Source organism: Ipomoea nil, unplaced genomic scaffold, assembly GCF_001879475.1.
Source record: "Ipomoea nil cultivar Tokyo-kokei standard unplaced genomic scaffold, Asagao_1.1 scaffold3104, whole genome shotgun sequence".
NCBI lineage: Eukaryota > Viridiplantae > Streptophyta > Magnoliopsida > Solanales > Convolvulaceae > Ipomoea > Ipomoea nil.
This window is the reverse complement of record NW_017619532.1, coordinates 1924079-1939650: the sequence shown is the minus strand read 5'-3', so window position 1 is coordinate 1939650 and position 15572 is coordinate 1924079. Positions and strand designations below refer to the sequence as shown.

Genomic DNA, 15572 nt, shown 5'->3' with positions numbered 1-15572 from the left:
CAGACCTCCGACCTACCATTGTGCATGTGTTCCCCGTGTCATGCATTCCAAGGGACCGATATGTGTCCCCCCACTTCCCCTATAAATACCACATTTAATGCGAAAATGGGGGCTTTTTGGCATTTTCTAGACCTTCACCTTTAGCTCCGGATCCTCCGACCCACTGTCACATAGTCCGAGCTTAAAAACTTAAACCAACAAGCAGACTATAGAAGGACTAAAATCGGGTCCAATCACTGTACCTTACAAATTAGTAGAAATCCTCATATTTACTATATCAGCGGGCTCCACTCAGAGCACACATTTGATTAGCAGTTGTCTTCCATCACATTTACATTACCCTAAAGGTCAATTAGCCCCCTAAACTTTAAAAAAGGTCAATTAAACACTCAAACATGTTAAATTTGGTCAATGAAGCCCAAAAACCGGTAAATGACCTGTAATAACAGGTCATTTTATTTCCGGCGACGAAATCCGGCCACCGGTGACAAATTCCGGCGACCGGCGAATTTTTCCGGCGGCCGTCCGGTCGTCTTCCACTGGAGAAGATGACCGGACGGCCGCCTTCTCCAATAGAGAAGGCGGAAGGCGGCCGTCTGCCGCCTTCTCCAGTGGAGAAGATGACCAATGGAGAAGACGACCACCAGACGGTCGTCTTCTCCATTGGAGAAGACGACCAGATCTGGTCGTCCTATCCAATGGAGAAGGCGGCAGACGCTTCTCCATTGGAGAAGGCGGCCGTCTGGTCATCTTCTCCGGTGGAAGACGACCGGACGGCCGGAAAATCTCGCCGGTCGCCGGAATCTGTCACCGGTGGCCGGATTTCGTCGCCGGAATTAAAATGACCTGTAATTACCGGTTTTTGGCTTCATTGACCAAATTTAACATGTTTGAGTGTTTAATTGACCTTTTTTAAAGTTTAGGGGGCTAATTGACCTTTAAGGTAAAGTTTAGGGGCTTATTTGACCCTTTTCTCATAAGAGTTTTATTATATGTACTCTCAAATTCTACTCCACTTTTACCCCATAATGTGATAAACAATGATTTTCATCATGTGATTCTCAAGAAAAATATTTACATTAATAATTTGAAAATGAGATTAGAACTTCAAAGTCTACATAGTTATTTTTAATTAATAATAAATTGGATAAATAGGAATAACCGAGTGATAAACTTGAGAAATAACAGTTTTGGTACATGGCAGCCATAAAAGTTAAAAGTGGGTGACAATATTTGTAGTATTGACTTTCCCTTAAAAAGTTAAAATTAATAGTAATAAATTGGATAAATATGAATAACCGAGTGATAAACTTGAGAAATAACAATTTTGGTAAATGACAGCCATAAAAGTTAAAAGTGGGTGACAATAATTGTAGAATTTCATGAACAAACGACAAAGTAAATACGAAAAATTAAAATGAATTGAAATAAAAACCGCCGAATTTAAACAAAAACTGCACTTCACGCCTTCAAGGTGCATTGCCCGGGCCACCACCACCCTTGTTGCTCTCTCTTCTCTCTCTCTAATTCTTTTTTTTTTTTTTTTTTAAATGTTTTTTAGACTAATCTCTGCTACTCCATTTCCTATATTCATCCAATTGCAGGTGGCTTTGAGTTCTCTTTATAGCTATTAAAGAATTCCCATTTTCTTTTACTTCTTTCTTTATCAGAAATTTTATCCTTTCTTGAATATTTTTTTACTTGACACTAAACTTCTCTTCGAAACCAAGTTTTGCCAGTACTAGCAAAGTTGGTGTCTTTCAACTTCACTCTCTGCGTCCTTGCTTTAATTCTTTTAATTGAAAAAGGGTCCCCTTTTCTTTTTTGTGTTTTAGATTTTTTTTTTTTCTTTTCTAATACTGTTTGCTTGATAAGACTGCCATTGCAAATCTTGGCTGTTCTTCTGTTTCTTGATAAACCCATTTCTCCAACTCTGTTTAGTTTTTTCCTTTTTTCTTCTCTTCTGGGTCTTTCTGTCTTTCTTTTGTGGGTTTCTTGTTATGATGGGCTATTTCAGTTCTGGATCTCTGTAAAGGCACCATTGTTCTTGCAAGAGAGGTGGGAAAGATGAGAGCTCGCACTTTCCTTCAACTTCTTTTGGTCACCAGTGGACTCTTTCTTCTGGCTTCCCATGCTCTTCCTTCAAATGAGGGTATGATTCTTCAACTCATTGTGAATTTTTCACTTAGATCTGCCATTCTACTTGTTCTTTGAAGCTAAAAAATTAGTGGGCTCTGTGGGTGTGTTAGGATCAAGTTAAATTTAGGGTGTTTTGTTATATCATATTCTCTTAGGATCTTGGAAATGTAGTGCATTAATGGAGCCATATAATGTGTGTATGTAATATGTATCCCATTTTTTTTTGTGTTTTTATGCAGTGATTGCTCTTATTAAGTTCAAAGAAGCTATATATGATGACCCACTTCTAGTTTTGACTAGTTGGAATGCCCTAGATTCAGCAGACCCTTGCCATTGGAATGGCATTTTGTGTTCTGCTGCTGGAGATCATGTTACCAACATGTAAGAAAACATCTTTAAAGGGCTTTTTCTTTACTTTAATCCCACTTTTTTTTTTTTGTTTCTGCATTATTTAATGTTATATGTTTTCCATGGTAAATGTACTAATAGGCTCTTCCATGTTGCAGTAACATTTCCAGGGCATCTTTAAAGGGTTTTCTTGCACCAGAGTTGCATCTAATCCCAAATTTGCAATATCTGTAAGCCTTTTCCCCCAACAGAAGTACTAATGTTTTGGTTTTTTATGTTGTTTTGTCTGAATTTACATTTTGTGGATATGATGCATGATTGACATTAAGCTGGTGATGAACAGAATGTTGGATGGAAACCAGCTGCAAGGTACCATACCGAGGGAAATTGGATTGTTAAAAAGCCTTATAGTCTTGGACTTGAGCAATAACAGGTTTTCGGGGCCGATTCCTCGGGAGATTGGCGATTTACAGAACGTCGAGAAAATGTTAGTGTTTTGACATGGGATTTGCTACACTGGTGGTTCAGTTACCTTTGTCTTCTCTTACCTTTCGTCTCCTCTGTGCCTTTGCAGAAACCTTCGATCCAATGGGTTGACCGGAAGGTTGCCCCCTGAACTTGGCAATTTGAAAAACCTCAAAGAGCTTCGACTGGATAGGAATAAGCTCATAGGGACAGTGCCCGGCAGTAATGGCACGGGTTTTAGGTTTACCTCTCGTGGCAAACCTATTGGCTTTTGTCGTGCATCTAAACTAAAATTTGCTGATTTCTCCTACAACTTCTTTGTTGGAAAGATACCGAATTGCTTGCATTATCTTCCAAGGTATTGCTCGTCATTCTGCTTTGGATTTCTTTACGCCTTCTATCCTTTTTCCTTTTTTTTTTTTTTGGTCTCATTTAACTCGTTCTCTTTAAAAGGTCTAGCTTTCAAGGGAACTGCCTTCAAGTCCAAGAAATTAGGCAGCGGCCTGCTGCCCAATGTGGTATGTACACTGCTTCGACCCGACTTCTGAAAACACTCGATACTGCAAAATTGATTATAAATGGTGCTTAACTTCTCGAGTCCAGGTCGTGAATCGACGGCCAAGATCCAGCCTGAAGTCAACAATAGACACCACCGCCCTGCTGAACACGTGCCCGAACATAAGTCTGCTGCAAAACCCGCGTGGCTCTTTGCCCTCGAAGTGTTCACGGGGGTCATGGTTGCTGCTCTTTTTGTAGTGGCAATTTTGACTACGGTTAAAAAGTGCAAGAGCAAATCTTCCATTATTATCCCGTGGAAGAAGTCAGGTAGCGAGAAGGATCACCTCACGATTTATGTAGGTTAGTATCTATACAGTTTCTATTGGTGTTTCACCTTCTACTCGCCATAAAAGGTAAAATTAATTTAATGAAATTTACGTTAGATACTGAGATGCTGAAGGATGTAACGAGATACAGCAGGGAAGAGCTAGAGGTAGCGTGTGAAGATTTTAGCAATATTATTGGATCCTCACCGGACAGCGTGGTCTATAAAGGAACCATGAAAGGCGGGCCTGAGATTGCTGTGATATCCCTTTGCATGAAAGAAGAGCATTGGTCCGCCTATCTTGAACTTTACTATCAGAAAGAGGTAGCAGAACTTGCGAGAATAAATCATGAACATACGGGAAAGCTTCTAGGATACTGTCGAGAGACCAGTCCTTTTACGAGGATGTTGGTGTTCGAGTATGCATCAAATGGAACATTATATGAGCACCTTCACTGTAAGTACGAGGATGTTGCTTTGCTTCTCTTTTGTTCGGTTCGTTTGTAGGCTAACATTGAAAATGGTTAATTTGTAATTTACTGCAGACGGGGAAGCCTGTCAGTTATCCTGGACGAGACGGATGAAAATTGTTATTGGCATTGCTAAGGGGTTAAAATATCTCCACACAGAACTTCACCCTCCATTCACCATATCCGAACTAAATTCAAACGCGGTGTATCTCACAGAAGATTTTTCTCCCAAGGTATCCCAAGTTCTCTGAGCATAGTTTAAACGAGCTTAAAGAACCGTGTCATTCATGTTTTTTCAGTTTTTATCTTTTTGTTCAAACTGTCCTCTCAAGTTTTATATATACATTTGGTGCAGCTGGTTGATTTTGAAAGCTGGAAGACGATCATTTCAAGATCAGAAAAGAACTCCGGTGCTATAAGCAGTGAAGGCGCCATTTGCATCCTTCCAAATTCACTCGAGGGGCGCTACATCGATGTCCAGGGTAACATCTACGCATTTGGAGTGCTGCTGCTGGAAATCATCAGTGGCAGACCTCCATACTGCAAAGACAAAGGATCCTTAGTAGACTGGGTAACACTCTTAACGCTTCTAACTCGAGACAAATCCTTACTTTTTCTTATTTTGGGTGACGAAGGAAACCCGCAGTCACTACCCAAAGGTGTGCATTAGGTAAACCCCGCCTTGTGACCCTAGCCCGCTAAGGACCACAAGGAGGTAAACCAACTTAGATTAACTGGCTCAAACCAAGAAGGCTAATAGACGCTCCCACTGGGAGTTGAACTTGTAACGTTGTGGTTACTAAGTCAATAGCCTGACCAACTTGATTGGGGGTGTCCCCTGAGACAAACCCTATCCCGCTAAGGACCACTAGGAGGTAAACCAATTTAGGTTGTCCATAGCTGACTGGCTCAGACCAATAAAGTCAATAGCCCGCTCTCACTGGGAGTTGAATTTATAACGTTGTGGTTCCCAAGTCAACAGCCTGACCAAATTGGTTGGGGTTGCCCCGAGACAAAACCTTGAACACGCTAGCCGGTAGCCATGCATGAATGTATGATGAACTCTCGCTCGCTTAATTCACGTTGCAGGCTGAGCAATACCTCGAGGTTCCCGAGGTAATGTCGTACTTGGTGGATCCTGAGCTGAAGCATTTCAGATATGAAGACCTTAAGGTGGTGTGTGGGGTGATCAACAAATGCATCCACCCAGATTCCAATTGCAGAGCTTCCATGAAAGACTTGTGTGCTGTGCTGGAAAGCGACATCGACACATCCATATCTGCAGAGCTGAAGGCGGCGGCGTCTCTGGCGTGGGCCGAGCTCGCGCTCTCGTCCTGACACTACTGCTTGCTGCTAACAACTGTAAATTTGGAATACATATATAACATTTGTTGTCATCAAGTTGAGATTTTGTGTAAATTGTGTGATGTGTTAGAGCTAATCAATTCTTTGTACACTACTAGAACATCAGTGAGCATTAGATAGTCAAATAGTGAAAGAGCTATTGATATCTATATATATCTGTGTGTTTGAAGTTGCAGAAAATGAGTGGTTAAATAAAATGCAATATATATATATATATATATATATATATATATATATATATATATATATATATATTGGTTCAAATGAGGACAGGGTTTCACGTGCGGCCGGTGAAGATTGTACCATTAGGTATACATAAATACACCACACAAGGTTCAGAAATACATAAATGCACCACATCTAATGGTGCATTTTCAAACACTTTGTGATGCATTTATGCGTACCTAATAGTGCGTGACCTCACGGGAAGCACTATCTGCACAGGAACCTGACCCTATATATATATATATATATATATATATATATAGGGAAAAAATGTCAAATAAACCCTGAACGTTATACAAAAAAATAATTAGATCTATAAATTATAAAAAGTTACAAATAAACACATCAATTTATCATTTTTGTGCATTTGAATCCAATAGTCAGTTATCCACTGGTAATTAAAATAATTAGATCTATAAATTATAAAAAGTTACAAATAAACACATCAATTTATCATTTTTGTGCATTTGAATCCAATAGTCAGTTATCCACTGGTAATTAAGATTTCGGTAATCGAAAGTGACACCAGCAACTGTCGAATGATCACTGATCGCCTTCTTCAATGACAATTGACGTTCTTCAATAACAAAGGCGACCTTTCGACAGTCACCAATTGCCAGAACCCTAATTGCCAGTGTTGAATGGATTACATCAAGATTCCAAATACAATCCTACACTGCAAATGGTGAAGCTCTCAAACAATGCATAAGAATTTCTACTTATTTACAAGTTGTTGAGAGAATCCCAAAGCACACTGAGATCTAAATTCCCCCCAGAGATCACAATCCCCACATTGTTGCACTTGTTCCATGCCGGGTTGTTCCTAAAACCGTCGGAGAGAACAGCTGCAAGGCCTATTGCTCCACTGGGCTCTACCGAAATCTTGAGAATCTCATAGCACAGTCTCATGGCTGCTATTATCTCTTTATCGTCAACAGTGATGATGTCGTCGACAAGATCCTGGACAACAGGCCTGTTCGAGACATAGTATATGTTCATTTCAAGATTGTTTGTTTAGGATAAGACAAGACAGACTAGGAAAAACCAAATGGCATGTTCTATTTCAACATTACCAGGTGAGGTCTCCAAGAAAAGCTCGAAGGCCATCAGCAATGGTGTTAACTTCGGGCAGCTTTATAATCCTACCAGCTGCTTTCGACTTTGCAGCATCATCTGCTCCCCTCGGTTCAGCACCCAAAACTCGAATGGCTGGATTGATGGACTTTGCAGCCAAAGCCACCCCCGATATTAGACCCCCACCGCTAATTGGAACGATTATTGTGTCAATTTGGGGAGCCTGTTCGAGAAGCTCCAATGATACTGTACCCTGTCCACTGTAAAAAAAAAAAACCATCCCCCAAGTTACTTCAGAACCTTTTCTCGGAAAAGAGATGGAAAACGACAATCCGGATAGATAATAAACAGCCAAAAAGATCAAAGTACCTTATGATGCGCCCGTCATTATATGGATGAATAAGGACAGAACCGGTATCTTGCAATACCTTAGTAGCGACATCTTCTCTGGACTTCACATTCGACTCACTCCAGATAACTTGGCCGCCATGGCGGATCACGTTGTCAACCTTGCACTTTGGAGCATTTTTTGGTATAACTATATACGCAGGGATCCCCCGTAGTTTTGCAGCCAAAGCAAGAGCTGCAGCATGATTGCCGCTATGTTTTCCAATTAAGGATAAAGGATCAGGGAATGTTGGTAGATGAGGATAAAGGCAACGAACACGAAAAGCTAAAACATTTAGACCTGCTATGAGTAACAACCCCTTTAGCTGCCTGAGCATCATCGAGTGAAAACACAGCATTGCAGGCCCCTCTAAACTTGAAGGCTCCACTGATACATCAAACGTTCAATTAAGATATAAAATAATAAGTCTCCAAGAATCTGTTTTAGACTTAAACCGAGCACGAATAACTGTGAAATCAGGAGAATATTCTCATACCATACAAACACGAAAAAAAATCACCTTACCCCTTCTGAAAGCTTTCACATTTAAAGTGCAACTTTCTTCCAGCAAGAGAATTTAAGGTTTCTGATGTCAGGACAGGGGTTTTGTGCACAAAAGGCCTGATTCGTTTTTCGGCATCTCTTATGGTAGAAATGTTAGCAGCATATTCATGGCTGGATGTTTCGCTTTTCTCTTCCATCCTGTACAAGTAAAAGTTAGACCCATCTCCGGTCACTCCAATAACCTTTTAGTAGTGGAAAAACAGGTGGCTTGGGGGCAACCTTAGCCAAGTTGGTCAACCTGTTGGCTTGGTAGCCATAGGGTTCCAAATTGGACTCCGAGTAGGAGCGGTCTATTGACTTTGTCAGTTTGAACCGACAACTAATACAACCCTGAGGTTGTATGGGAATGGTTTTCTTCGAGTCAAGAGCTAAACTCCAAAAAGTGAGGGAAAAAAGACATGGTTGTGTGCTTCGAGTGACAACTCAACTCCAGAAAAGGGGATAAGAGAGGAGAATGTCGACAGACAAAGTCAATATAATCTTCCGTCCTTTCTAGGTAGGTATTTATACAGGATCATAAAACTACCCACTACCCTATTACTGTAATATAACTACCCATGAATCCCACTATACACTAATAATAATAATAATAACTGCATCAACATTGGACCCTGGGTGTATCATTAATGAACTGGTCAGCAGCTATGTACAACCTATGCTAATTCCTTTGCCGATTAGGAACGAGATTTACTCATGCACACCCTCGAGTAATAGCTGTGGTTTCTCTCGTCACTCAAAAAAACAGGTGGCCTGAGAAGAGAACACAAGAAGCATTCTTCTATGCAATATTAATTCTACAAATTTCATCACAAGATTCCATCTAACCAGTTCTTGAAATCCCATTTCATCACTACAGTAAGTAAGCAGATTCAGAAGCCCCACAACTCTTTTTTTTTTTTTTTTTTAAAAAAAAAAAAAGAGGGCAGATTTTGAAAATATAAGCAATAAACTACAGGACAGACTCCATGAAATTAAAATCTAGGAAAAACTGAATGGAGAAACAGCAAAGGAAACAGAAAACTGGGCTAATAATAGAAGGGTACTAAAAGACAGTAGGGCACCTATGTTTTTGCAAAGGTTTTCAGTAATTAGCATTGAAATCTTACATTTCTTGATAAATTGAATTCGTAGTGGAAAGAAGATAGGAATTTGAGGATAGGTTTTTTGTGGATCAGAAAGACAACTTACAGTGATATAGCAGCAAGAGCAGTTGAATCTTGGAAGGGTTGATTCAGTGAAGATTCCTATTCCGCCGGCAATTGAAGCTCAATCCTATGTTGTTGGCATTTGTTTTGTTTGTATTTTTAAAATTAATATCATTCTTTTTGGCAATTTTTAATGTAATCCAACCTGGTTAATGCGAAACACCTTGTGCTCATATGATATGAAGGATTCTTCATATGAGAGGTTATGAGATTCGGCTTTAGTGAAGGTGATATTAACTTTTGTACTTCAACAAGTTGAAAAAGTATAAATGAATAGATACTAAAATGTAATAGAGTCACTAATACTAAAAAAAAAAAAAAAAAAAAAAAACCTGGTTCATGATAACTTTCTTTCTCCCAAAAGGTTGAATCCCAATTCCAAGGACCCCCACATATCTGGGCCCGACAAAATATTTGAAAGGATGTAAATCATCATAACTCCAATTCCAAGGACGCCCAGGATGTAAATCACCATAACTCCAATTCCAAGGACGCCCACACATCTGGCCCGACAAAATATTTGAAAGGATGTAAATCACCATAACTCAATAACTAACGACGTTAAAGAAACGGCTGCCGTTACATATTAACAGAGCCCGAATTTTTGGTGTGTTAATTACAAAATAAAACTATATTGTATTTAAAATGAAACTGTCTCACATATTGTTTTTATATTATCAAATAAAACTGTAATTAAATTGAAATGAAACTGTGGTTGTGTTGAAATGAAACTGCAGTATATATAAAATGAAACTAAATAATAGCTTCACATATTTGAGTGTACATTGTCCAATGAAACTGTAGTTATATCGAAATGATACTATAGTTGTGTTGTAATGAAACTATAGTTTATATAAAATGAAACTGAAAAAACAGTTTCACATATTTGAGTGTATAATGTCGAACGAAACTGTAGTTATATCGAAATGAAACTGTAATTGTGTTGAAATGAAATTGCAGTGTATATAAAATGAAACTAAATATGTTATATAAACAGAGCTACTTTATGCGGAACATGTGTCGTTTCTTTTCATTAAAAGAAACAGCGTCGTTTTGGACCATGGTCCACGGTATAATTTGACATAGTTCGACAGATAGGGTCAAATGACGGTGGGCGACAAGGGATCTATCCACTTTAGACATAATCTCCACACTGCCAGTTCAAACTTTGTCTCTTTCTCCCATATACTACCTACTAAACCTTGTTCAGGATAACCTGAGTGGCATGAGTGGTGTATTCTCTTTTTTTTTTTAACAAAGGTTGGGAGTAGCTCTTATAATTAAGATTTACTTATAGAAAAGACTAGTTTTTAAGAATATTTCGTAATTAAAATACTATACAAACCAATAGATGTAAATGATGATTTTTCTCCAAAACAGATATTTTATATAAAGAAAAAATTCCTAACAAAAAAAAACTAATAGCGCATCTGACAAAAAAGAAGAGATTCCTGAAAAAAGAATTAAAACAGTCAACTATTGTAATTAAAGATTTCTCAATAAAATTGAAAATTCATGTTTAATATCCGAAAACCAATATAAATAGAACCATTCTTAGAGAGTTAGAGTAGCAAACATCTCATGATCTAACAAAAAAAATTATTTAAGATTTTAAGATCAAATAAGGGCAAATGACATGTCAACATTTGAATACCCTACCAAGTGGCTTGTGGTCCACTGGTATCGGATTGCTCCTCTATGTGGGAGGTCTAGGTTTCGAGCCTCGTTATAGGCGTAGTTTGTATGGGTATCCCCTTCCTTTGTAATTAAAAAAAAAAAAAAAACACATTTGAATACCCTAAGCTTAGCAAGTTAATGTATCACTCTGATTCTCTAAACATGTTCTATTTAGATTTTTTATTGATGTCTTCTTATTCATCACCTCTTGTAAAATCATTTCAGAACTATCCTAAAATTACACCCTATAAAAATTAATATTGAAAATTTAATAAATGCATACTAAAATAATTCAAATAGTTTAAATAAACATTAATACATTTGTTAAAAACACAATAATAACTAATAAAGTAGTAAGTCTTAATAAATAATCAAATATATAATTCATTAATTCATAAGTCAATAACAAATCAATGTACTAATTACTAATACACTTTTATATATATATATATATATATATATATATATATATATATATATATATATATATATATATAGGGTTGCATTCACATGCAAACCCTCTTAAAATACAAACATGTGGACAAATATGGGCCATAAGATTATATTAGATTAATGGATTAGATTTAATGAGAAAAACACATGTCTGGAACGTAAATAATAATAATAATAATAAGGGCATTTAAGATAATTCCATGGTAGCCTAAATATGGTGAAACTGTGATTCTGATTTTTAATACCTAAATTAAAGGGGAGTAATTACAATAGGATTAAACAAAATCAATACAGACGCAAATGGAACACAAAATCAATTTAGACGTAATTTTTAGGATTAAACAAATATAACTCACATACAAATTAGGACAGTGAATGAACTACCAAATGGAACACAATTTTTTATCTTATTTAAAATGATAGTTTTGGAATGCCCATGCACATCATTTAAATTTTAACACAAATTTAATCTTTTTTTTTTGAGTTAATACCCAAAATCGTCCTCGACTATAGTGGTTTTTCTCAATTTCGTCCTAAACGACTTTGGTGACCTAATATCGTCCCAGACTTTTGTGTTTCACTCAATTTAGTCCCAGACTTTTGTGTTTTTGCTCAATTTAGTCTCTCATTTGTTATTCTGTCCATTTGGTGTTAAATAAATAGAGAATTTAGTAATTTTAATATTGACATCTCTTTACTCATAGACATGTGAACTGCGAAATCCCTTTTTTTTTTTTACAAATTACTCCCAGAATTACTCCTAAAATTGCGAATATAAAATTTGATTTGCAGGTCCGGGAGTAATTCTGGGTGTAATTCGTACAAGAAAGAGGAATTTCACTTCACAAGTTGAAAGTAAAGAGAGATCAATATTGACATTACTGAATTGTCCCTTTATTTAACATCAATTTGACGGAATAACAAATGGAGGACTAAATTGAGCGAAACACAAAAGTCTGGGACGATATTAGGTCACCAAAGTCGTTTAGGACGAAATTGAGAAAAACCACTATAGTCGAGGACGATTTTGGGTATTAACTCTTTTTTTTTTATGGTCAACAGGGGAATAACAACGTGAACACGATGCACAAGAGTGTTATGGAAATAGGTGATGATGGAGTGAAATACTAGAAACCTGCAACACAAAATGAGAAGACCTCATACGAAGGACTCGTACTTGAATATTTGTATTTATCAGACTTATTATTACTAGCACTTGATTTTAACAAAAATAGCCGCGTGGAGTAACATACGCACACATGAAGATATATGTGTGCACACATGTTGGAGGATTAAACTCATGTTGCCCAGGCAAGCACACTGTAACATATTGCGGTGCACACAGTGGCGAAAATATATCCCAATCGAGGGACGTCGACGTCTGACCAAAAATCATAAAAATAAGAATTGCTGCGCGCACAGGAAAATATAAACATTGCACACACCTCACACGCCTATCATATGCAGCCTCAGACACCTAAAAAAAAAAAAAAAAAAAAAAAAACAGATTCGTAATCAATTAATGTGTGCACGTTATTCGTAATTTCTATTACTCGCAGATTAGTGTGGTTTTGAATAAACCATTTGCTATTAAAACAATGTGCATCAAAACTGGGCATCAAAATTGCCGTGCACATTTACAGATAAATGCTAGCACACACCGTATCAAAAATAATAAGTAACTATATTAAAACATGCCGTGCACTTGTTTAGTTAACTGCGAACACACACCCTGTAACATATAGTTAGAACATGTTTTTAAACAAAAAGTGAAGGAACCATGGAACAAAAACATGAGCTAAAAAAAATACATGAAACCTGGCATTAAAACTGACGTGCACCTTTACAGACAAATGTAAGCACACACCCTATCAAATATAATAAGTAATTGTTTTTAAATCTGCCGTGCACATGTTTAGTTAATTGCGAGCACACACCCTCTAAAATATATTTACAACATGTTGAACAAACAGTGAAGGAACCAAAAAACAAACATAGTTGCTAAAAAATTACACAAAATCGGGCGTCAAACTGTCATACACATTTACAGACAAAAGCTAGCACACACCCTCTCAAAAATATTAGAAGAAATTAATTTTAAAATTGCTCTGCACATGTTTAGTTAACTGCGAGCACACTCCTCTTCGGACATCGAATCATCATCAAGGACATTCCACAACGGGTCTTGTTCCAACCTTGCAAAGAATGCCAACTGTGGCGAAACGAAGTCGTCATCACTCACACAACTTGGTGCCCCACCTAGAACACATCGCGACACCTTGGACTTCTTACCTGGAAAACAAAACAACAATATTTATAACCAGATAACACATAAATTTCTACCCCTGCGAGCACACAGACATAGCAAGAAATGCACACGGCTATTAAACTAAGATTTCACATCGTAATAAACCTATATAAAAATGGAAGATTACATTACTGTCAACAACCTTTTATTTCTACAGAAATGAGAAATAACAAAATTACACAGTGAACAAGATGAGAACAAGAAAGGACGACATTATATTGGTCTCTGGTTTTCAATAACAAGGTCGTACTTACTTAATCATTCCAGCTAATAAATTAATAATGTTTTTTTTTTTTTTTGGGATTTCTCGTACTAGTGAATTGAATGACATTTTGTTGTGTTTTATGGTATTGGATCGTTGAGGATTGAGATTAAAAAGGAATGGGAGCATGAAAAGACAAAGAAAGATGGTCGGATATTGAGAAGGAAAACACTGCAGATCTACAGTGGTGGAATGAATGCTGAATGGCTCCTAAGAATCTTACTAATTAAAAAATGATAATGGTGAAGATTCACGTTTTGCCATCAACACCCTACCCAGCCTGCAACTATGTATAGTAGCTTTGGGTGCTTGCAGAAGGCGTTTGGGGTTACACACATCAAACAAACCAGCAAATTATAACAACACCAATTAAGCAATCAAATTAAATGCAATAGCAAAATAAAACGCCATGGCCACAACTAAACTAAAAATAGCATTTCAGTTTAGAAATCCATGACACCAATTCAACACCAACAGTAACCACCCAACCCACCACCACACGGCAAGAATACAAATTCTTAGAAAAAAAAAAACAACAACAAAAACCCCAGGCTGGCAGTTCACTCTACGTTAGTGCACACACAATTAATCAGAAAAATGCAAGAAAATTCGACACCTACGAGCAACTCCGACACCAAAAATAAAATACAAAAAAAAAAAAACAAACAAAAAAAACAACCCAAGCTGTGGATTCCGGCGGAAATGAAGCGCCCACCATACCCCACCCCTACGGCAAGAATACAAAGGCGTAAAAAACATTTTAAAAAATAAAAAACCCAAACTGGCAGAGCTACTTCACTCTACGCTAGTGCACACAAAATTGATCAGAAAAATGCTAGGAAGATTGGCACCCACGAGCAAAACCTACACCCACAAAAAAAAAAAAAAAAAAAAAAAAACTAGATGTAGAATCCGATGGAAATCCGGCGCCCACCATACCACACCACTACACAGAGACTAAGCTGCGTACAATGAAGCACAAAACACAAGAACCCCCAAAATAAAATTGAAAATGGCGATAATAGAACAAGAACAAACCTTGGCCGACATCGGTGGTCTCCGCCGCTTCGCTTTTCCGTGGCCCCCACCGACGGCCATTGCTACGTGGAAGAGACGACCGAACGACGAGAATAGACCAGCCGATGCGATTAGAAGAGCCTGTCGAACACACTCTGCGAACGTGAAGAGAGAGCGAAGGCGGAGAACCAGACACACTACACGTGAAAACTAAGACTAATCTGACTAGGTGGGGCGTGGAATTGAAAGAATAGTTTGACTAGGTTACTATAATAGATAAAATACCATAACTACCCTCCTTAACATAAAAACTGAATAAAATACCATATATATCACGCACAGATCCTAACCGTCCAACATTAAGATCCAACAGCCACATCTTGTCCACGTGTTTATATTTTAAGGATTGTTTTTACCTGAATGTAATTCTATATATATATATATATATATATATATATATATATATATATATATATATATATATATATATATATATATATATATATATATATATATATATATATATATATACTAATAAGAGCCCAAGAGAGTTAGGCCTATAATGTGTAGAAAAAATGGCGGTCAAATTTTTTAATCAAATGAATGGCTCAGATTGATCAGAATTTAATTTTTCCTTTAAGATTTCCTGATTTATCCTTAATGAATATGATTATCCGTTAACTTTTCCGTTAAATATTATCTTTTCTGTTAATTTCTGTTAGTTCACTGTTAACTTACTCATTGATTTCAATAAGAAAGGTCTTAGGTTCGAATCCCATTCCAATCAAA

At 37.2% G+C, this 15572-nt stretch overlaps 3 protein-coding genes across 6 annotated transcripts; 1 reads left to right on the top strand and 2 right to left on the bottom strand.

Moving 5' to 3' along the window:
* Window positions 1–1497: 1497 nt before the first annotated feature.
* Window positions 1498–5765, top strand: LOC109166720 (probable LRR receptor-like serine/threonine-protein kinase At1g63430). 2 transcript variants are annotated; one of them, XM_019315618.1, is made up of 11 exons: window positions 1498–2152; window positions 2379–2520; window positions 2646–2717; window positions 2831–2974; window positions 3062–3310; window positions 3406–3470; window positions 3556–3810; window positions 3894–4232; window positions 4321–4478; window positions 4601–4816; window positions 5335–5765. In XM_019315618.1, the coding sequence occupies exons 1-11, from the start codon at window positions 2068–2070 to the stop codon at window positions 5581–5583; spliced, it is 1974 nt and encodes a 657-aa protein (XP_019171163.1). In that variant the 5' UTR covers window positions 1498–2067; the 3' UTR covers window positions 5584–5765. The 2 variants fall into 2 exon arrangements, with proteins under 2 accessions (XP_019171163.1, XP_019171164.1); XM_019315619.1 differs by lacking the exons at window positions 1498–2152; window positions 2379–2520 and having other exon boundaries at window positions 2817–2974.
* A 493-nt stretch (window positions 5766–6258) lies between these two features.
* Window positions 6259–9173, bottom strand: LOC109166722 (serine racemase). Of its 3 annotated transcripts, none has more exons than XM_019315622.1 (6): window positions 9046–9173; window positions 7823–7999; window positions 7598–7684; window positions 7279–7509; window positions 6909–7169; window positions 6259–6808 (listed from the first exon to the last, which is right to left on the bottom strand). In XM_019315622.1, exons 2-6 carry the CDS (start codon window positions 7996–7998, stop codon window positions 6559–6561), a joined length of 1005 nt encoding a protein of 334 aa, XP_019171167.1. In that variant the 5' UTR covers window position 7999; window positions 9046–9173; the 3' UTR covers window positions 6259–6558. The 3 variants fall into 3 exon arrangements, with proteins under 3 accessions (XP_019171167.1, XP_019171166.1, XP_019171165.1); XM_019315621.1 differs by having other exon boundaries at window positions 9050–9172; XM_019315620.1 differs by lacking the exon at window positions 9046–9173 and adding an exon at window positions 8968–9045.
* A 3852-nt stretch (window positions 9174–13025) lies between these two features.
* On the bottom strand, window positions 13026–15162 carry LOC109166665. The gene is made up of 3 exons (XM_019315552.1): window positions 15134–15162; window positions 14805–14980; window positions 13026–13488 (listed from the first exon to the last, which is right to left on the bottom strand). The coding sequence occupies exons 1-3, from the start codon at window positions 15160–15162 to the stop codon at window positions 13319–13321; spliced, it is 375 nt and encodes a 124-aa protein (XP_019171097.1). The 3' UTR covers window positions 13026–13318.
* Window positions 15163–15572: the final 410 nt, after the last annotated feature.